The sequence below is a fragment of the Lygodium microphyllum genome, chromosome 13, assembly GCF_053477565.2.
Source record: "Lygodium microphyllum isolate KBCC chromosome 13, Lygodium_microphyllum_v1.1.10, whole genome shotgun sequence".
Taxonomy (NCBI): Eukaryota; Viridiplantae; Streptophyta; class Polypodiopsida; order Schizaeales; family Lygodiaceae; genus Lygodium; species Lygodium microphyllum.
The window spans coordinates 5395001-5418562 of NC_141147.1; the positions used below are offsets into that span (position 1 = coordinate 5395001).

The window sequence follows — 23562 nt, forward strand, 5'->3', positions numbered from 1 at the left end:
TCTTCTTTGTGTGAGAGATTGTTACAAAAATTCAAATCACACACACACTCTCTCTCAAAAAGAAATAGAGCTATCTTATTTCCTATCTTATATGCTAAAGAAAACATGCTGGTCATAGCGATTACCTCAAAATTGACCAAAGTACTTGTAGCCAACCCCAACTAAGATTTGAGTTCCTCGACATCGTTTGTGCTTCTAGAAGACGGTGTGCAAATAGCTTGCTGATAAATCCCTTGCTACAGTGATAATGCATGCTTATAGGTATCCATATGAAGCTTGAATCGGCATTCCTTGTGAAGGAAATGTGCCAAGTTTTAAGTAATTGCTGAAGCATTTCTTCATAGGCCTTGTGAGCTTGCTCCTCCACTTGATTAATTGCAATAAACAAACACATCCCGATGTTGTCTTGTAGCCCTATGAAGACTATTCCCTCACGTGTACTTGAGTTTGATGAGTTGTTGTCAACTCTTTGGTAAGAGCTACTGCTTGTGCATGCTTTGCCAAGATGCCTGACAACATTAAGAAACCACCACATAGGTAGACTCCTTTCCAGTTCCCCAATACAGATTTAGCTGTCTGGGCTCTTTGTGCACATTGGATGGCCCATGCTTGTTCATGAAGTATCTTTCTCTTAGGCATGGCGCCTATATTTTGATGCACTTATTTATCATAGCGCTTGATATTTATTTATAATTTTTGTATGCGCATGGACGCACGATTTAAATACTTGTATTGGACATTGTATTTGGGTACGCCTGACTTCTTGGGCACCCATTAGCTTTAATTCTTTATTGGCACAAAAACAAACTCAAAAGCTAAAGCGTGCTATTTTGTAATTTGGGCTATTATTTGAGCTTGAAGATGAATAATATATGAAATATATGCTTTGTGCAGCGCTCACATAAGGGCATGGGGGGAGATTGCACCCAATTGGTCTCTTGTTCATGTCGTGCAAGCTTTCTTCATTGATTTGTGTACAAAAAGTAGAGCTCTTTTGTTCTTGGGGACATTCTAACGCTCACTACGTGCGTATACAGCGACCAATCTGTGCACCAGTGGTATCAGAGTGAAGCTGAGATCAAGAGCTTCCAATCGCTTACCATCTTGCGCGAAGGTGGAGCTTCTAGAACGATCGAGCTCTACAGTCAGTTTTATCGCGAATGGTCAATACCAATATGTTCCTGGAATTCAAGAACCCCCTTCTGTACCCTCTGATTGTGAAAGACCAGCCTCTGTATAGGCGGAGGACCACGCGGATATGTCCTTCATCAAAGTCGTGATATATAGATAAGATTCTTCACCATAGCTTAAAAGCTTACAAAGCTTAAAGGTTAAGCTTAATAAGATTTATAAGAAGCTTATCTAAAAGCTTCCATAAACGATTTTTCAAAACGGCGGCAACGGCATGTCCTGGATGGCGTCAAAACAGCCGCCAACATACTCCTATACACGAAAATCACGCAAGGATCATAAAGCCTTAAGCTCTTAAGTCCTCCAAGTACTCCGAGCTTCTTAATCCTGCAAGTCACAAAGGTCATTAAAGACTTCAACAACAACTACTTAAGAGGAAGTTCACACGCAGAAGCACACAAACTAGTCTATTGCTCTCTGGTAGACCCTGTTCATACTTGCAGACTTGCTGAACCAGTTTCAGCAAGAACAGAAGTTCATATGCAGGTCATACGCAGATTATACACGGTTTCTACGCAACACTATTCTCTTGGACAACGGTTGTGACAATGAATATCGCAAATGTAAAAAAGAAAGACTACAAAAGCCAAACAAAATTTACAAGCCTTGTATACCTGCCTTTGAGCTACGCTCATCCCGCTAATAAGATTTCGAGAGTGTGAGGTCTTTTGGATTTTGCAGGATGACTGAATAAAACATGGACGATCTTATGGTTGAAGGTGATCTACCCGAACCAACGATGGAGCAAAAGTTGGATTTGATTATGATGCAGCTCGAAGAAGAACGAAGAGCTCGACAAGCTTTGCAAGTTCAATTGGCCAATCTGCAACGATCTACCACCGACTAAGATGGACCACAACCCGAAGATCTTATACGACGTACCATCGATGCGACACTTGAAACCTAATCCATTCGCAAAGAAACAAAGATAAGTAAAAGAAACTTCAAATTTCGTACTTTCAATGGATCACTCGATGGAAAGACTATTCTCGCTTTTATCAGTCAATTTGATGATTACTTCCATGAAAAAATATATGTTGAGAAAGACAAAATTAAATGTGTCACTAACCATTTAGTTGACCGAGCATCCTTATGGTGGACTGTGGTCCGCAAGAGCGTTGATTGTCCCACTACATGGGAGACTTTCTAAAAGAAAATTTTACAGAATTTCCTTCCTTCTCAATTCCATGAAAAAGCCATTAAGCAATGGGATCTTCTACAACAAAGAGATCGCAAACCTATTTCCCAATACACTGAACGTTTCTAGAATGCCCTACTATAACTACGTATGCTCGATGTACCTGAAGCAACTCATAAACACAAGTTTATGTATGGCCTACTTGAATATTTCTATGCGAAAGTCAATATGTTCAAGCCAACAACCCTTGAAGATGCAATTTCCTTGACTCATGACACTGAAGACAATATTCGAGGACGAGACAAGCGACCACAACAATTTCTAACTAATGGTAACTATGATTCCAAATAATTCAATTCAATTTTTTGAAGATTTAATCAAAGTTATTTTCTTCAATCTTCATTCCGTAAATCTTGGACATGACCACCTGCCTTGCCATCAAATACCAATCCAAACCTTAAGCCATCTTCACAGTCAAATCCTAACATTCCTAAACTTTCTACCATTACCAATAATGTATCTAAAGCAAAACCCATAGTTTGTTACAAATGCAATTAACTTGGACATCTAGTAGCCAATTGTCAATCGAAAAAGGCACCTGTCCATATCAATTATCTTGGCGCAATAAAATAAGAATAACGTGAGGAAATGCCAGACTTTACGGAAGATGATGACGACATTGATACTACTTCGGATACTTTGCCAAGTATGCCAACTCCTCATTCTTTATTAACAATGAAATGTTTTGTGCATGGTAAAAAAAAGACTATTTTGCATGATAATGGGATAACACATGACTTTATTTATGCCAAGTTAGTCAAAGAATTGAATTTACAAACTGTTTCTACACATTATCGCATCAAAGCTGCATTCCCAAGAATGAGATATAATGAAACACAAGAGGTGCATAATTTAAAAACTAAAATTAGTGAATATACTGAACGAAGAAATTTTCTAGTTGTACCTTTGCAGTCTAGTCACATTATCTTAGAAATGCCTTGGTGTCATCAATACAAACCTGACATAGATTATTCTATGCATTCAATTAAAATTTATTTTCAAGGAAAACAAATCACATTGCATGGTCTACACGCTTCCAATAATTTTTCACTGCTTACTCATACTTAAGCTAAACGTGCATTACGTAAAAGTAGCAAATCTTATTTAATATGTGTGAATGAACTTCAAGCTAAAAAAAAACAGATGCATCCTAGACATATACAATTTCTTGCCCAATTTCAAGATTGTTTTGTTGTTGATTTATCACTTGGATTACCACATTTACGTTCTGAAGATCACAAAATAGATTTAATTCCTGAAACGCAAGCACCATGTAAAGCACCATATAGACATAACCAAATTGAACAGAAAAAAATTTAAAATTAAATAAAGGAATTGCTTAATAGATAATTAATTAGACCTAGTAGTTCTTCATTTGATGCATCTGTTTTATTAGTGAAAAAAAATAATACTTATCGTATGTGCATTGATTATCGTGTCCTAAATAAAATTATTGTTAAGAATAGATATTCGATTCTTAGGGTAGATGATTTTATGGATAAACTACAAGGATCTACCATATTCAGTAAGATAGATATTAAATCTGGCTATCATCAAGTAAGATTGGATAAATCTGATATATTCAAAACTGTATTTAGAACACAATTTGGACACTATGAATTTCTAGTTGTGCCTTTTGATTTAACTAATGCACCAGCCACATTTAGTTGTATGATTAATCACATATTTTTGAAGCATCAGTATTGTGTCATAGTTTTCTTTGATGACATATTAGTATTCAGTAAAAATGAGAATGAGCATTATGAACATTTATATTTAGTTTTTAAGTTGTTAAAAGAAAATCAATTATATGCTAATCTAGAAAAGAGTAAATTCTTTCAAATATAAATTGAATATCTAGGACATATTATTTCATCAGAAGGTATTAAAGTCTACCCTAAAAAAATAGAAGCAATTTTAAATTGACCCATACAAAAAAATGTGCATAAATTACATTCATTTCTAAGTCTTGTTGGCTTTTACAGAAAGTTTGTGAGGAATTTTTCATTATTTACATTACCTTTGACAAAACTTTTAAAAAAGGATATTGTGTATAACTGGTCTGACAATCAACAAAAATCCTTTGATTTATTGAAACATGCTTTAACTTATGCTCCTGTATTACAACTACCTGATTTCAATAGACCATTTTTCTTAGTAGTTACTGACGCTAGTGGATGTGGAATATGAGCCGTCCTTATGCAAGATTCTCATCCCATAGTCTACTCTAGCTGTAAACTCAAACCATCTGAACTTAAATATTCTACATATGATAAAGAATTGCTAGCCGTAGTGTAAGCCTTACATCAATGAAAACATTATTTAATGGGATCTAAATTTATGATCAAAACTGATTAACAAAGTATTAGACATCTTTTTAGTACCACACATATCTGACCAATACATTAAATGGACCGCTTTTATTCAAAGTTTTTATCCCCTTATACAATATCAACTTGAAAAAGAGAATTTCGATCATTTGTTTTGCATGAAATTCATTATCCTCCATATCAAGGTTATAGAGGAATTATATCTACTTTGCGTACATTGAGACTGAAGATTTTTATTGACCACAAATGGACATTGATGTATCTAACTTTGTATCTGAATGTTTAGTTTGTCAACGAGTTAAAAGACACCATGGTAAACAATATGCTTTACTAATGCCATTATCTATTCCATCACGACCATAGGAACATATTTCAATGGATTTTATCACTGATTTACATAATACTAAAGCTAACCATGATATGATTAGGACTGTTGTAGACAGATTTAGCAAACAAGCATATTTTATTTCATGCAAAAAAACTTTAATTGCATCCCAAGCTGCTCAAATATTTTTGAAAACTATTTTCACTAACCATGGTTTAGCAAAAGTCTTTATTTCTGATCGTGATTCTAGATTTTGTAATAATTTTTGGATTACTTTATTTACTAACTTAGAAACAAAGATTGATTTTTCATCTGCATTTTATCATGAAATAAACGATCAAACAGAAACTACTAACAGTACTATTTTAGATCTTTTATGTGCTTACACCATTTTAAAACCATACACATGAGATACACATCTACATTTACTTCAGTTTACATGTAATAATATACTACATACAGCTACAAACAAAGTTATTTACGGATATCGATTGTCTACACCTGTTGCATCATTATCAAACAAAATTCAAACTGTTGATGATATTGCTAACATGTATGCCACTATTTTTTATGAAGTTAAAGATATGATTGCAAAAGCCCAACAATCATATACAAAACAAGCAAATAAAAAAAGACAAGCTATAAATTTTAAAGTTGATGATTAGGTTTAGTTACGAATAGAAAAACAAAGATTACAAAGTATAGATAAACACCTAGTTGTGAAATTAGTACCTAGATTTTATAGACCATTTAAGATCATACACGAAATCAATGACAATGCATTTAAACTAGAACTACAACATTGGAAAATCCACAACACCTTCCATATTAGTTTATTACGACATTTTAGAGACCAATTACATGTACACCCTGTCTATGAAAACCCTCCTTTGCTAGATGATGAAACTGAAATCCTTGAGCCTGAAACTATTATAGATATTGACTTTATGATCACTAGAACTGGCCGTAGATATTGTAGATATTTGGTTAAGTTTAAAAATCATCATGTTGAAAAGGCCCAATGAATGCATACTAGAGATCTAAAAGTTTTTCCCACTTTGTTAGTTCCGCATTGAGCTAATAGCAATTGAGGATAATTGCTATCCCACCCCGGGGATATGATACCAGGATACATATTTCACGGTGAATTTCGTACCACGATGAATTCCGTGAGGTTTTACAATAGATTTCGTAAAATTTTATTACCGGGGCTCATACACAAAGTGGATTCTTTGTGCGAGATATCGATGGGGATGTCTATTCTTTTTGGGCGTTTTATCAATTTTGTATGTACATGGATGATTCCGTAGCGGGTGATTCCGCAAAATACATATTTAAATTAATAAATGTTTATGAATTTAGAGTACGCACTCATGATAAATTAAGGTTAGGATTGATTTCTAACCAATTTAATTATGTAGTTGAAGACTGCTAGGTATTCACTTTTGTCGATTTAATTGTATTATTTTTCTAACAATTGTGAATGCTTCAATTGATGTGTAAAGCAAGTATTGGTGGCATGGGAAAGCATTGAAGAATAGCGAGTATTCAAATTATCGTTAAATTTTGATGGGCGCGTATCTTAGGCATGGTACCTATATTTTGACGCGCTTATTTATTAAAGCGCTTGATATTTATTTATTATTTTTGTATGCACATGGACGCACGATTTAAATACTTGTATTGGACATTGTATTTGGATACGCCTGACTTCTTGGGCGCCCATTAGCTTTAATTAATTATTGGCACAAAAGCAAACTCAAAAGCTAAAGCGTGCTATTTTGTAATTTGGGCTATTATTTGAGCTTGAAGATGAATAATATATAAAATATATGCTTTGTGGAACGCTTACACAAGGGCATGGGAGGAGATTACATCCAATTGGTCTCTTTTTCATGTCGTGTAAGCTTTCTTCATTGATTTGTGTGCAAAAAGTAGAGTTTTTTTATTCTTGGGGACCTTCTGACGCTCACTATGCGTGTATATGGCGACCGATCTGTGCACCAGTTTCCGTCTTTACATATAACTACTCTGCCTCATTCAGACAACCCCTTTACAATAATTTACAGTTGGATCAGCGAGTCTATGGTAACAATTCTTCAAACATTAGGTCACTTGTACGGAAAAATGTAATTTACATGACAATGGCATGACAAATTAAAGTGTTCAAGAGTAAGGCAACAAAAGAATTATCTTATTTGCCGTTGCAAGTACTGATGATCACTGCTGCAATTTTCACACAGCAAGTGAAAATTACACCAGCCTTGAATTTCATGGTACATCAATCGGGATCACAATGGAAGTGTAAGGACCCTCGACACCACTTGTGCAAGGAAGGAATCTCTTCATTCCACTTCTGTAAGGAAATGCTGCAGAAGAATGTCAAGTGCTACTACAGAAGGCACCATTGAGACTTTCCTCATCCCACGAGGCTTGTAAATCCTGAGATCTGTCCTGAGGAATGCAGTAATCCTTGAGGATCTCCCGAGTGGATGCATGGGCAGAGTGTGCATCCAACACAATTACTATGTTCTCATCAAGCTCAAATTGCATATACTCACTGTCACATGCTGCAAAGGGAAAATAGTGCATCTTGATAAGGCTAGCCAATAACACCACCTCGTATTTCAATGCTTGAAATCACCAATTTCTCTTACTGGATATAAAACAGTACCACACTCGTCTGGGTTTATTTGTTCACATATCATTTGTCTTGCCAGAAGATATATGATTGAGACTTACCATCTACAAGTTGAGCTAAGTGTCTTGTATTTCTGATCTTGTGTCCATTAAACTTCAACACCTGTTTCACCGAGCAATCATGTATTTGAGATCATTAAAGTATATTGTGAAATAAATGCAGCTGTGAGATCTATGGAGTCTTACTTGCACAAAATTCAAGTCTTCATAGCCTATGTTCACTGCATGTGCTAGGACCTTGTCAAACCCCCCAGAACAAACACCAACAGAAAATTAACAATTTAGGCAAAGATTACTGTATGCACAGAGCCAATATTGCTTAACACATATTAAGGAAAAGGAACACAATTTCTACATGAATGAGTAGGACTTTTCGTTTATCTGATTTCATGCTGCAGTTTCTTGCAAATCCAATTCAAGGTTAAACCCCATTGAGACATTTCACCTCAGACAGCAGCACAATCTCCTGTCCCTCGAACTCTGCTGCAGTGTAACTGGCTTTGACACGAATTTTCATCTGAAATGATGACAAACTGGGAGATAAGTTCAGACACAGTCAAGTATTATGAGAAGCTGAAAGTAGGATATGGTACTCACCCCAATTAAGTCTTTATCTCCCCAGTAATCTTCTCTGGAGAACGGAGGAACAAAGGAAGTTTGTGGACAAAGACTCCAATCAGTAACTATTTTATCGTATATTCCCAGCAGAAGTGATCGAAAAACTTGTATATAACTTGGATGCCTGAACTAGAATATTGGACTCTAATGACCAAGCAATATTGAAAGAGAAGTACGATAGGAAGGCAAGAATAATATTGAATTCAAATAACTGTAACTCAAGGCAGGCAGATTGAAAATTTAGACAGTCCTTTAGATCGTTAAAAAGAGCACCATACAAGGTTTGCAGTGAGGAGAGTGCCAACTAGTCAACCCAACTAGAGCCCACTCTGTATGTGTGGTCACTGGCCAGTGCATGGTAAGTAAAGCAAGGCTGTACAATTCGTAGACAAAGAACTGCTCCAAGGGGCAGCATTGTATATGCTCAAAAAGCATGGATACTCTCAAAGCTACTTTGCTCATGCGAAAATGCCATATAAGAGAGCTTATGACTAGCACAGAGCTAAGTTAAGAAGTGACGGCTCTCTTGGTAGGGCGGGGCGTCAAAGTACTTGGCCACACGTTTTGAGCATGTGCCAAAGAAAAGGCTCACATATTAAAGCAGTCCTTTGCCCTCTCCCTCTCTGAACTCGATGCAGCCTCCATGCAGCAATCGAGATAGCCTTTTAAACTCCTCTTGGGAAAGCTACAAATCTGCTGCAGTCCAAATTTCAGGTCAGATTGCCTTATAACAACTTGATATTCCTTGGTGATCATTTCAACCATCCTTTTGCCTCAACGAGAGACTCTAACGTCTGTTGAGTGCTGCCGCTAGCAAACTGAGGTACTTACTGAAGCAGGGTTCAAAGAGATGGTGCCTTGTGGAAAAATCCTCACCATATGCAAGCACCACTCAACCGAAACCCTCTACTGAGCAGGAGAATGAAAGACTCCACTGGAGTCTCTTTTAGTAAGATAGCAAGCCAGGAACTTGGCCCCTGATATTGGAAACCGATTCCTCCTAAGTTCCGGCTTTAAGAAAGGGCTTGTCCAAGCTGCCTCTGCTTTATTGTCGGCTAGCTCAATCGTTAATGCCAACCCAAATCCACACATGGTATTACTGAAGCAAAGCTTGTTGCGATATTTGTGGTACCCATAGCAAACACTGCTTAGTACTAACTTAGCGTCTGAGGAAAAGCTTTTCCTATCTGTCTCTGCCTTACTGTCTGCTAGCTCAATCTTTATTGCCAACCCAAATCTCCACATTGGTATCAAGGAAGTAAAGCTTGTTGAGACCTTTGTAAGACCCATAGCAAAGATTACAAACTTCTCTTTTTAAAGAGTGTCTCAACCCCGTTTCTTCTAGACGAGGGTAATACTTTGTGCAACAGACAAGAACAGGGAAAGTTGTTAACAGCCAGTGTCGGACCATTGGAGCCCTTGGCATCTTGTTATTGATAAATACAGACAAAGCCAGACCAATTTATTTCGTTGAATGCATGTAACCAATCACATTGGTGACCTTATGTCACACTTCTCAAGAGAATACTGATAGAAGAATCTTTAGCAGCTGTCAATCTAATTTTATACAACCTTGCAGGAGATGGGCCATCAGATATTACACTTTAGGTTCTTAAGAACATGAAAAAGCTTGATAATATCTGATGACTTATTTCACACGTACTGTAGCAATGGTTCACTGACTGGTGTAAAGACCAGGCCAGCAACTATAAAGTATGATGGATGCCTCCTCTTTATGTGAGTAGGTACCTGAAAACTCAGGGGACATGTACAATAAGAGCATGAACATCATTCGCAGTCTATGAAAACCATAATAATTTAGAGAATCAGAATTATAGACCCATAATTAAGTATGCAAAAAAATCATACCAACTGAACTCGTGGCTTCAAGGTAGTTGCAAGTTCTAATTCAGTTCCATCTCGAAGAACTCGAAGCACAGCTTCGTCACCTGTAAACCTGAGCATAAGATCAGTGCAAGTTTTGTTGTACTATCTCCCACTCAATATGTGCACCATCATCAGGTGTATAATGAACACAATATCAGGGTAAATATTGAGCACTTTGTAGGTTAATGACTTTTGTACCAACCGATACTTCTTTTCCCAAGAGAATAGAAAAATTTCTATCAATAAGTCTTGTTAGAAAAATCCCCCCAGGCAATATGCAAAATAGGAAGCTGCTCTGTAAGGGACTTCCATATCGAAAACCAAGGCAAAAAAAAAGGTAATAAGGGGAAGTCTATTACAAAACCTGAATGGATAACCAGTCAGGAGGTCTATAATGCCAGACCATGTGCATCTGGAAAAGGAAGAAGATGCTGGAATACCATGTCCTGAGATGATAGAAGGTTGATTGACAGTAGACCTTATACCAACTACTCTATAGCACCAGCTTGAAGGAGTCTTGGAGACCAATCCACCAGGTAGGATTCACCTACACCAATCACTGATCCCACCATTTGGCACAACTATGCAGAGTCCTACAAGGTTCAAACTCCAAGAGCATGCATCATCACCGTCTCTATGGATTCCTAGACCCACCACTTTGCCACTATTCACCTCTATCATGGTAGAGAGCTATATGGCACTACAACAAGATTGAAGGAAGCCTTTCTTATTATGCCTCTACCATCAGAGCTCCATCTTTGGCACAACTCTGGAGTAAGGCATAACAGAAGACTTTCCAGATCTGCCTACATGCATTATAAATGCCATCATTCCCACTAACAAATCCACTGACCTCATAGAGCTAGAAAACTATAGAACCTTCACTCACAACTTAACATATTTTGGCCACAATGGAGCTAGTACAGATGTATGCTTGAGAGACTCGATCAAGTTTCCAATAGCAACCAAGCTGCAACACCATTGAAACCAGTAACTCCATTAACTCTCAGACTGATATTTGATGGGTTCATCATTCACCTAAGCTACATAAACATACATGCATCCCATGTCACAAGAGTTCCTTTTCTTCTTTTTTGAAGAAAAACTATAAAGTGGCCATGGATGGCATCTCGCCCAAAACCCAAGGATGGATAATTGTACACTGATGTGTCACTAAAGTCCATATGTGGGAAATGAAGATCTAGACTCGTCTAGCAATTGGGCATGAAATAAATTGATGAACAAGAGTCTCACCAACATGTAGTACAGAAGACACATCTACCTCTTAAGAGATCTTGTGACAGTGTAGCATATCCTATTTGGAAGACCCTTGATATGAAGTCTCCATACAAAAACTTGTGACGGTGTAGCATATCCTATTTGGAAGACCCTTGATATGAAGTCTCCATACAAAAACTTTCCCCTGGTATGGAAGCTTAGACCTCCACAATTAAAGCAACAAATTATGCCACTTAGCTTTACTATCGTAAGAAGATCAAACTTATTTGATTTCTCAATTACCCATCTCTAACCCTCGACCATCTTATAATAAACCTGATCGGCTTATTGTTTTAGAAGATCATCCGAGCACACAAAAGCAAAGCCCAACCATAGGAATGAAGACTGAAATGCATGCAAAGGGGAATGTTGTTGAAGCTGCCCTCCAAGGTGGTCCAAACCTCAAGGAACCTAAAAGTATTGACTGATATAGTGGAAAGAATAAACCCGAGATTGACCAGGAAAGACAACCTCTCACATAGTCCTCAAACCTAGCCATGCCATCCTATTAAAATTATCATATTCCATGTCCTTATCAAGCTAGTGAAGCAATTAGGATGTCATGAGGACCTTAGCTTGCAATGAGTTAGCCTCCTTTCTAGAGGCAAAGGGACATTGTGAGGCTTTTTCTAAGAGCCTAAACTGGACTGAGGATGGATAGAGACTTTGATTTTCTTGGGAAGTACTAAGAGTGTAAAGGTGCAACTATATCTGAACCTGAGAGTTGCTTTGTGTTGACCTTGAATGAAGGATGACATTGCCAAACAATTTTCCTCCTGAAGTTGTACACATCATGTTATACATAGTGTTCCATCGATTGTGGCCTGAAGACTATGATGTTGTACCTTGTTGCAGGCTACAAGGAGGCTATGCATATTTTTTCTATGAGCACTAACCTTTACTTCATTTGTCTATTGGCTTGTGTTGTGTTGTGATATTTGTGAGTTGGGAGTCCTTGGATGTGGTAGGGTCTTGGGTAGTGCTCTGTATCAGCTTTCTTTTCAATGTCACAACATCAAGTAGTGAAGTGAAGGATCTCTGGCCAAGAAGCAATCAAGTGTAAAAGAGGAAAATGTTATGGCATTTTGACTACTTGAGTTGAATTTGGGACTTGCCTTCGGGAGACCTGGATTCTAGTGTGACCATGCGAGATGCCCATTTCCTCAATGAAAAGCCTCTCTCTCTCTCTCTCTCCCCTTTTTCTTTTTGTAATTAGTTATATTATATCAAGTCATTGAATGAGTACAAAATTTGGATGATGGAAGAGATACAAAACCATGGCAAAGAAGCAAAAGAAGTTAGAAACTGAGTGCAGCAACAGGCCAGCAACAACTCTCCAAATATCCAACAAGAGAGTCCAAAGTTTCCTAGTTAACGGGTAGAAAATAACTCTATACCATGAGGACTCCATGCTGGTCATGCAAAAGAAGCAATTACCATTTGATATTTGGTGCTTTGATATGGCCAAAGTCCACCAACAATCATTCGCCACAGGAAAACCTTACATTTAAAAGACGTCTTGTTCAGCCATCCCTCCATCACAGTTATCTTCCACCAGGCCTTAGATTTATGCATACCCCAAATCGCATTAGCTTTAGTGACCAGCCAATGATAGTCTTGTGAGAGTGTGCAACGGAAGAGAAACAAGAACACAGAGAGAAGTAGAGAGACAAAGAAAATGAAAGCAGAAGCTAAAGGAAGAATACTGCACTAATTGAAGAAGAATGTTGATACAATGATGATGGATTGATTGGTCCTTGCACACAGTCCAAAGAGCCAGCAAGGGCACTAGATTAGGTTGATGATGATGGAAGCACCAAGTACAGAGAGCTAGAGTGTCGGAGTGTGCACCTACAAAGGCAAGAATAAAGATTGAAGAGAGTGTGTGTCTCCCAAGTGAGAGGGCTGACTATAAATAGCTATAAATGCCCAAATCTCGCCAATCCCCACCAGTAGATGCCAAAAAAGCTGGCTAACCAGCATTTTATGCTGGTCACTGAAGAAAAGTGCCAGAAAAAAATAAGGGGGACCCCGGAAAAATCCTAGATAACAATGACAATGTTCGGAAGGTGTAGGCAAACTGTGGAAAGCAAAAACTGACCTAGGAATGCACACAACAAGAAGCAAACAAATAAAGAAAATGCACCTAAACTGCAGAGATCCTATGTCTCTGTCAAACTCTGCTAGGAGCTCACAACTAGGAGATGACAAATAGACATAACTAACATAGGCAACCTAACACCCCTAGGCAAAGGCTTCGTGAAGAGATCAACTACGTTGTCCTCTGTGGGACAATAGGCCACCACTAACTCAAAATCCACGATCCGCTCTTGAATATGGTGATATTGAACCTCAATGTGCTTCGCACGAGCATGAAACAAAAAGTTCTTTGCTAGAGCTAGAGCACTCTAGTTGTTGACACATAGCTCTGTAGATCAAGGCTGAGGAAAGCTAATCTCTGCCAATATGCAGCAAAGCCAAACTACCTCCATCCCTGTACAACATAATGCACAATACTTTGCCCTAGTAGAAGAAAGGGCCAACCAACTCCCACTAATTGGATGCAATGCTCATGTTGAGCCTTTGCAAGACTCTAAGTGAGAACATCTGCACGGTTATCTTGAGTTTTGACCTTAGTGTGTGTGACAAGACCATCATCCAAGACCTATCGAATGAAGTGGTACCAAACATCTATGTGTTTGGTACATGCATGGAACATGGCATTCTTAGCCAGACACACTGCACTCTAGCTATCACAACCAAGTACTAGAGTACATGAAGAAAGGCCAAAATCCTTGACCAGATAGCCAAGCCAAATAACTTAGAAGCTTCCATGGCTGAAATATATTCGACCTCTGTAGTACTTAGCGCCATAATTTTCTATATCCTAGAACACCAAGTTTTAAATTTTTGAAATTTACAAAAATTCTTTCCTCTCCCTCCATCTGTCTCCCTCTTGTAATCACCCCCCTCTCCCACCAGCCAAAGTAAAGACATACCCACTAGTAGATTTCCTAGTGTCAACATCTCCTGCCATGTTCGAATCACAAAATCCTTGTAACTCTAGTATACCCTTTCCATAGCATATGCACTTCTCTTGTGTACCTTTTAAGTATCTAAAGATACATTTCACTCCTTTGCAATGTGACTTGCCAAGGTTAGACATGAATCTACTAACAACTCCCACTGCATGAGCAATGTTGGGGCGAGTTGCAACCATGGCATACATCAAAGATCCACATGTTGATGCATAAGGTATGCCCTTCATAGCACTAGCAGTTGCATCATCCTTCAGCTTTGCTAAGCTTTGTATGTGGCAGTAAAGGCACACCAAGAGGCTTAGCATCAACCATATTAACCCTGTCAAGTACTTTGCTAATGTACTTGTCTTGTGAGAGAAACAAGTGCTGCTCCCTATCTCTTTTAATGCATATGCCTAACATGTGTTCAGCTACCCCCATCATGTCATCCACATATAAGACCAGCACAATAAGGCTTCCATCATCAGCCTTTTTAGTGTTTAAGCAATGATCTGCATGACTGTGTTGAAATCCATGGCTGAGCATGAAGGTATCAAACTTTTTGTACCACTATCTAGGGGCTTGTTTCAGCCCATGTAAGCTGTGTTTCAGCTTACAAACCAAATGCTCTTTCCTTGGAATAGCAAAACCTTCTAGCTATTTCATGTACAACTCTTCATGCAAGTCACCATGAAAAAAAGCAGTCTTCACATCCATCTAATCCAACTCTAAATCCAAGGTTGCAGTGAGAGCAAACAAAACACGCAGCATAGTCATCTTCACCATTGGTGAAAAGACCTCCTCAAAGTCTATGCCTTCCTTCTTTGTATAGCTCTAAATGTTAGAGGCTCACCTTTATCAATCAACAAAATGCAATCCAAAGAAATGGCTGAAACCTCTATGGCCACCTTTTGACACGTGTAGACCTTCTTACCCAACGATCTGTATTGTCAGGTAATGGGCCTACATCCTCAGGTATACGCACGCCATCACCAAGTGGCTGATTTTCAACATTTCCTTGCTGCTGTAACCTGTTTTAAGCATGTTTTTCTTGTGATCCTATTCCATCTTGTACATTGATTTGCTGTCCGTTATCTTCTGGCTGTAGCACAATGGGTTGCTGCTCATTTTCAGCATCAAAATGAATAGAATCTTCAGCTAATGCTTGCTGAATGGCTGGCCGTTCATGCTGAAATTTGACCTTCTTTTTGTCAAGGTCATCTAGTGTAGTATGTTTTAGCAACTTTGCTTCATTAAATACTATCTGTCGGCTATGTACTATCTTCCTACCCTGAGGGAGCCAAACTCTATAATCCATCTCTTCCTCATCTCCATATCCCATGAAGATACCCTTGATGGATTTCATGTCTAGTTTAGTCCTTTGATCTACAAGAACATGCACAAAGGCATCACAACCAAAAACACGCAAATGGTCATATGAAGCAGGTTTCCCATACCAAACCTCTTCAAGAATGCCATTTTCCAATGCATGATTGGGAGAGCAATTGCATACACGAACTGTAGAGCCTCAAACTAGAACTGCTACAGGAGATTAGCTGTGGATAGCTGCGATTATATCTTTAGTCATGCCATTTGATGTAGGATTATAAGGGGCTGTCAACTCCCTCTTAATGCATCTCGCAAAACTTTTTGAACTCATTAGAAACATACTTACCCATATTATCCATTTTTATAGCTTTTAACTTAATCCCTTTTTGTGTGGTAACAAAAGCATGAAATCTTAGAAATTCTAGATAAAAATTTATGAGCGATACTGTCGAGCTCCCTACCGATGCACCGCTGAGCTCCCTACCCCCGTCGAACTACGCCTCCGTTGAAACCCCCCCCCCCCCCCCTTCTGCGGACCTTTATGGTTCGTCTCACCTTTGCGGACGTAGCTCCTAAGTTAGTGGAGAGCTCGCCTTATGCCTCCACGAAGGGAGTCATTCACATGGTTTCCTGGTACGGCGGTTTCATAGTGGAGTCATTTGAGCTCCACAACAGATTTCTCAGACACCCAATCACTTTACTTTTCTCCGGACTGGTAGTAGAGTACCGCCAGTTAGTGGAGGACTTTGCTCTTCGGCACAGTTCTTCTTGCCTCCTTCGCAGATGCAGTGATAGCTGCAGGAGTCTCCATGGTATGAGTGGCCATGAAAGACACAAAGAGTATACCCAAGTTCCTGGAGATAGAGGCAGGAGGTCACTCCTTTAGGCAACAGGTTACGGTGACGAGAAATCAGGGCAGTGCCTGCGTTGCCATGACTTTGGGCATTAGGCAACAGACTGTACGAGCTTCGGAGCCAAGGCGGCTCCATCGACAGGCCCATAGGTGGACGCTGACGGCTTCACACGAGTCCAAAGACAACAAAGAGGGAGACGGCAGGGGGGCTGCAATCAGTTCCTCAGACGCAGTCTCAACAGCAGGGAGTAGGAGGGCAAGTGACGCCCCCTCGGTAGAGCACACCACAGCCCCCCTCTACCCGCTCCACCGGGTAGGACCGTAGCCCTCCACATCCACCACCTGTGCCATAGACTACCTCACCTAAGATCCCACAATCCCCATACCCACCCCCCCACCTCCTATACCCCCTCCGCTGACCCAAGTCCACACCCCCCCTTCTAGGGCCACCAGTCCCCCCACACTCGCCATGAACCTCCGACCATCCCACCATCCCTTGATCTTCTTCCCCCCTACCACCTCCCCTCCCCCCCGATTGGCCCTCGATTCAGGTGATTCTCCCCAGACCCACCCCCTCTCCTCCCATAGGAGGTGATGAGCCACACACACCTACATCCTCCTCGCACCAAGAGTTCTCCCTCTCCTACACAGCCACCAGCTCATTTACCTCTGCCGCCCGTCACACCTCGCCCGAGACAAACATAGCTGTTGCCACATGAGTTCTTTCACAGTGGCCCACAGTCCTACCTGAGAGTTGCGGAGCGCAAAGAGTTCCCACTACCTCTAGAGATGGGGATCTTCGTGGTTCATAAGTCAAGGAGGGGGAAGTTCCATTTACTAGCACCACTAGATGAACCAAACTATGCTTTTTGCCTTCAGTCCTCTCACTCAGGGGATTGGACAATGACTTAGATAAAGGAGGAGTTGAAGAGTCAGATGGAGGACCACATCTCCCAGTGGATGGGAGATGAAGGACTAGAATTGTTTGCAGAGCAATGGCCTGGTTGCATGATGGGCATTAACTGATGGATTTGTGTTGAGCACGGGCGGCCGTTTCTACCAGTGTACAGAGTCATGACTCTTAGCATGGTTGATAGATGCATTGATAGTGCCACTTGGAGCATCTATCACCCCTATGGTCCGACCGAGGCCACCATGGGGGATTGGAGTTCACCATCCAAACCTGCGGCCAAGCGCACTTGCATGCCCCATAGTTTCTCCTCCTCATCAGCAACCTCCATACCAAACAGATGCATGTTTGATCAATCAAAGATTTCCCCGTGAGCTTACACCTTGTATCCTGGAATGTGAACAGTCTCCACTACAGTGGGGCATGTGGTTCTAGGAAGCTAATCCTTCGGTGGGAGCTGTAGCTTGCCCTTGCCAGACGGATAAACATCCTACTTCTACAAGAGTACAAGCTCACGCCCACCCAAGCCCAACGAGTAGAGAAGGTACTCCCGGACAGCTCACGCACTTATTGGGAGCACGCCATAGGTGCCCACGGCAGGAGTCGAGGCATATGCACCTCTATCGGCCCAAGTCTCACTACCTATGTCGAGACCACAAGACGATAGTGGCAAGGAGGTTAGGGCACGTAGCAGGTTCTGGGTGGAGATCATGGATGGACTCCCAAATGTGGACTCCTGGATCGTTGGAGAAGACTTCAACAACCTAGAGGCTTTGGAGGACCAGCAGGGTAGAGACAGACACTACTAAGGCATGGCTGGGGAGAAGCAAAAGGCATGGGAGGTCTTTCTACTGGCAGTAGGAGCACGCGATGCCTGGAGAGACCTTGCCTTCCACAGGAGGGAGAGGTCACTGGACTTCTCTTGGGGATACAGGTGGCTAGGTGGAGTCCTGCTGGAGCGGTTGGACAGGTTTTATGTGGGAGAGTGGGGTGGCTCTCGTGGAGGCCAAATTGGGCAATTGGTGGGTACCACGTTGTCTGACCATTGTCTGGTTCTCCTGACACTTGATCCCCTAGCATCTGCTCTAGATACACGATCCTATCAAATCCATGGCTTGATCTATAGGAGGGAGGAGGTGACGAGATAGATAGAGTATATTTGGAACACAGAGTGGGGCATGAGGGACCGGATCGCAGAGGAGGTTGTAGAGGTCCTAGCTGAATCGAGCAGTATCTGCCAAGAGGTAGCCATATAGGCTACGAAACAGAGTTGGGAGGAGGAGAGAGCACTGCGGTGGGACCTTACAGCCACGCAAAGATTATTACAAGAGGCACCACGAGACCCTACCCTCCACACATAGAAGGCGCATGCGCGAGCAGCCATTGATGGCTTAGAGGACAAGCGCTCAAAGTTCTCTTTCCGCACCTCCGCAGCTTTCTGGGCGTCAAAGAGGGATAAGATGTGCAGGGAGTTTTTCCAAGTGCACTAGCCTCGCACCTCAAGAGAGCAGATACACAGCCTTCGAGATCAGGGAGGACTCGTTCTAGCCCAGACAAGGTGATGGAGATTGCCACTGACTACTACAAGCGCCTTTTCCAGTAGGAGACAGCTTTAGCTAGAGGACAGTGATGTAGGCAGCAGGTCTGGGATTACATCCTGTCCCTCATCCATAGAGGAGATGGGATGCTCCCTTCTAGCCCCCCACACAGAGAAGGAACTAGAGGAGGCTTTCCATACACAGGACGGGTAGAAATGCCTGGGAGAGGATGGCCTCTCTAAGGCATTCTTCACCACCTATTGGGAGGTGGTGAAGGACCCCCTATTGATGGCCTTCTAAGAGATTTTCACTTTAGGACAGATGCTAGGGAGTCTTTCGGCAAGCCTTATCAGTCTTCTTCCCAAAGGGGAAGACCGTGGTTTCCCAGTTAAAACCAATCACCTTATTGTCAGTGGGCTATAAGGCACTGGCAAAGATGATTGGTAGGCGACTATGCCCCGTGCTTCCAAGTATCATCCATGACACACAGACAGGCTTTGTCCAGGATAGGAGTATCCTAGACAATGTATTCACCTTCTTTGAGGCGCCGGAGTAGGCACAGCACAGTGGGCAAAGACTGGCCGTACTACTCTTGGATTTGGAGAAAGCTTATGACACGGTGGACTGGGAATTCCTGAAGGGCACCATGGTGAGGTTGGATTTTCCGCATGCTTGGATTCACGGGGTCTCCGCACTTTAGAGATCGGCCACCAGCAAGGTTTTCATAGGTGGTAGGTGAGGGATGGAAATTCAACTGGAGAGATCGCTCTGGCAGGGCTGCCCCCTGGCCCCGTACCTGTTTCTACTCTTTGCAGATATGATGTCTCATTTCCTCAGGTCATGTGTGAGAAGATTATGTGGTCTCTGACTTCAAGTGAGAGAGGAGACTGAGTTGTTAGACTCAGAGTATGCAGAAGATACATCACTCTCCATAGAGGACGATGAGTTGATGCTGGAGAGAGTGAGGCTGGCTCTTGAGGTATTCTGTTCTACAACAGGAGCGAAAATCAACTAATAAAAGTCAGTTGGTTTCCTCATAGACCCGAACTCTAGCGCGGAGTGGGACGTCCACCTGGGATTTAGATGGGTGAGCAAAGGGCAGACCGTCCGTTACCTAGGATTCCAGGCGGGACTCAACATCACTCTTGCTCAGCAGTTTCTCCTAGTCCTCAATTCTATTCGGAGGAAGGTGACCTACTGGAGTACGGCTCGCCTCTCATTAGCAGGCCGAGCCCTGGTGGTTAATCAGGTTCTTCTAGAAACGGCCTGGTACATTGCCTCGTGTTGGTGCTTCTCCTCATCCTACACAGTGCAGCTTCGCTGCCTAGTGCAGATTTTCCTTTGGTCCGGGTCAAACGGTTCCAGGGATTCTAGGGCTAAGGTGGCATGGGCGACCATCATACGACATTGGTCACAGGGAGGCTTGGGGATCATAGATTCAAAGTATCAGAGTATGGCCCTCTTGGGCAAGCTAGTTGTGTGTGGCCTCACACCAGGAGGGCAGACATGGAAGGTCCTATTACAGGAGGGTCGTCACGACTGTAGACTGAGGCTTATCAATGAGAGGAGGCCGTCCTTGAGATGGATCTTCACGTCAGCTCACATCACCCCGCACCCAGATCACCTTTCCTGCGTAGCTTGATCTACGTGTGGCACAGCCTCCGTAAAGCCCTAATCCAGAGAGTCCCCTAGGTTGCCAAAAGGAGATAGATCATCAGCTGGTAATCTAGAACCCTTAGGTCAAAGATTGGGAAGGAGCACAGCTTGGCGAGTGCTTCCACATCCAGTGGGCTGGATGGGAGGCCCGCCCAACTCATACCATTAGGACATGGCGGAAGGTGTACAGGATGGTAGACGAGAAGGGAAGTATCAAGTTGCCAGAGAGGAGTGGAGTTGAGGAGAAGGGAGATAGACGCAACAATACCTCAGGAGTGGCTTGTTCCCCTTAGACAAGAGTAGATAGAGCCCGGAGAGGTATGGGCCACTAGGTTCTCACCAGCAGGCATCCCCCTGCAGGCAGCAAGTAGAGTGGGCGGCGACGCTCCACCTGGGACCCTTTTCACTGTACAGGAGGGAGGATGTCTAGCCCTTGAGAGAGGGCAACATGATGAGGGGTTAGCTGTCCTCTCATGGAGTAGAATCCGGGTGATGGCCTTCAAGGGAAGACATGGCGGTTGGATCCTTTTGTCTTCTAGCAGGAGCTCAGGGAGTGGCGTCTTTGGATTTGGGAGAGCAGGCCGCTTGATGAGCTAGAGTGGAACCCGGGGGAGAGTGGATATGGCCGGCCACAACGGTCGCCAAGAAGCCACCGAGGTTCTTGGAGTACACAACCAAGATTGGCAGACACATACTAATGCAAGAGGATATGGATTGGGCGGAGCACGGCATCACGAAGCCTCTCCGACGGACCTTCTGGTGCCACCTCTGGGATAGTTGAAGTCCGAGGAGGGTATCATATTTCTTATGGTGGCACATGGAGGCTTGGCAGTGGGAAGTTGGCTTGTCCAGATGCAAAAGGAGGAAGGTTATACGCGCTGCACACAACCACCTCTGGAAACACCAAAGCACTGTCTTTGGTCATGTGAGGCGGCACAGCTCGTGTGGAGAGGTGTATTCGGCATCCTTCACCGTATAGCACCCAACCTTGGATGTATCTCATGGGGAGCTTTCTGCTCGCAGACATTCAACTAGGGCCGCCACCTTCTATATGAGGCCGGGATGTAGGACGTCACGATATTCATTATCGAGGTAGGGTCGTACACAGTGGTCGGTTTGGAGGCTCTACCCATCTACCAGGTACCAGAGTCCACAGCAGACCGCTTTGAGGTATGGGAGATCATAGGGAGTCTTACTAGTTGGCATATCTGGAAGGCGCAGTGTCACGAGGCTTTCGGCGGAGAGAGACTTTCAGTACAAGCAACTTTAATAGAGCTCTGGACCTTCGTCATCCACTCCCTCCATGGCCGATGGGATTAGGTGCAGGGCGAATCGAGGGCTTATTAGGAGCTCCGATGTCATTTCATGCGCATTTGGGGCGGCCAAGACCTGTTTTTCGTGATGGAGGGGCAGACAGCCCCAAATGGCGATACACCCACCCTCCATGGCTTCTTGCCCCCATCCCCCCCAAACCGCCTTGAGAGGCTTGTATACATGATGGACTTGTGACTTTCATCAGCTCCAGCTAGTCTGTTGAGCATGAGCACTCCGTTGTAATCAGTTTTTCTGAGTAATATAATCAGCCATATTTTATTTGCAAAAGAAAAAGAGCATTAAACCTTTTAAAGGCATCCAATACTTTCTTTTTGCTCTTTAACACATACACCCATGACTTTCTACTGAAATCATCAATAAAAGTAACAAAGTATCGTGTAACCCCCATATGAAATAACATGCATAGTGCACATATTAGAGTGTACTAAATCAAGAGCATTGAAGTTCTTAACGACACCAGAGTAATAAGGAGACTTTACATGTTTTCCATACATGCAATCATTACAAAATTTGAGACCAAAGCCTTTTACATCAAATCTCCCTAAAGAGGAGAGAATGTGAAGGCCTTTCTAGCTCATATGGCCAAGTCTTTTGTGCCAAAGTTCCATCTGTGAATGAGCTTCAGCCACAGCCAAGAACTTGCCTGGTAATGCTTTACAATACAAATAGTACAAAGTCCCCTTTTGTTGCCTTTTACAATCAGCATAGAGCCCTTGTGGACCTTCCAAGATCCACCACCAAAGGTAGTTAAATTTCCTCTTGCATCAAGCTGCCCAATTCACAATAGACTTTTCGTTATGCCAGGTACGTATCTGACATCCTGTAAAATCAACTCTTGGCCATTTTCAAGGGCCAAGTGAATGGTGCTTACATCCTCTATCTCACATGCATAGTTATTGCCCAAGTAAACCTTGCCTAGGCAACCTATAGTGTGTTTTGAAAATGACTCCAAAGAGGGAGTAACATGAAAAGAGGCATCGCTGTCCACTATCCATGATTGGGACAGCCCAACATGAGTTGAAAGGAAAGCATCAATTATCTCACTTTTGGTGATGTATATATCACTTGCTACTGCCATAATATCTACATCATTGCATGAGGTTGCCACAAGTATCTCTTCAATGCCAGAGAGCTCTTTAATGACCACACTAGATGCAATATTTACCTTTGTAACTTCTTTTGAGGCAGAGTTGTTATCATCTTTCTTGTGATCCTTCTTTTTCTTTTCTTGTTGTTTCTTTCTTTCTTGCTCTTTCTTATAGCACACGCAATCGGCCTTTTCATGCCCTTTACGCCCACACTAAAAGCAAGTAACCTCTTGCTGTTTGCACTTCCTTTTATTGCTACTTTTGCCTTTACTGCATTTACCCTCTTCTTTCTGCCTCTAAGATGAT

The 23562-nt window shown here is 42.0% G+C and overlaps 1 protein-coding gene across 4 annotated transcripts in view; it reads right to left on the reverse strand.

Moving 5' to 3' along the window:
* Positions 1–7130: 7130 nt before the first annotated feature.
* DEG2 (DEGP protease 2) overlaps positions 7131–23562 on the reverse strand; it is a 143957-nt gene continuing 127525 nt past the window's right edge. For 3 of the 4 annotated variants that reach the window (XM_087690719.1, XM_087690718.1, XM_087690720.1), the window contains 7 exons: positions 10232–10319; positions 10026–10111; positions 8342–8375; positions 8190–8261; positions 7931–7981; positions 7787–7847; positions 7131–7614 (listed from right to left, as the gene is read on the reverse strand). In XM_087690719.1, coding sequence (XP_087546845.1) covers positions 7427–7614; positions 7787–7847; positions 7931–7981; positions 8190–8261; positions 8342–8375; positions 10026–10111; positions 10232–10319 — 580 coding nt within the window. In that variant the 3' untranslated portion in view covers positions 7131–7426. Of the gene's footprint in view, positions 7615–7786; positions 7848–7930; positions 7982–8099; positions 8262–8341; positions 8376–10025; positions 10112–10231; positions 10320–23562 lie in introns of those variants that run through there. The other variant, XR_015692822.1, reaches the window with a different exon arrangement.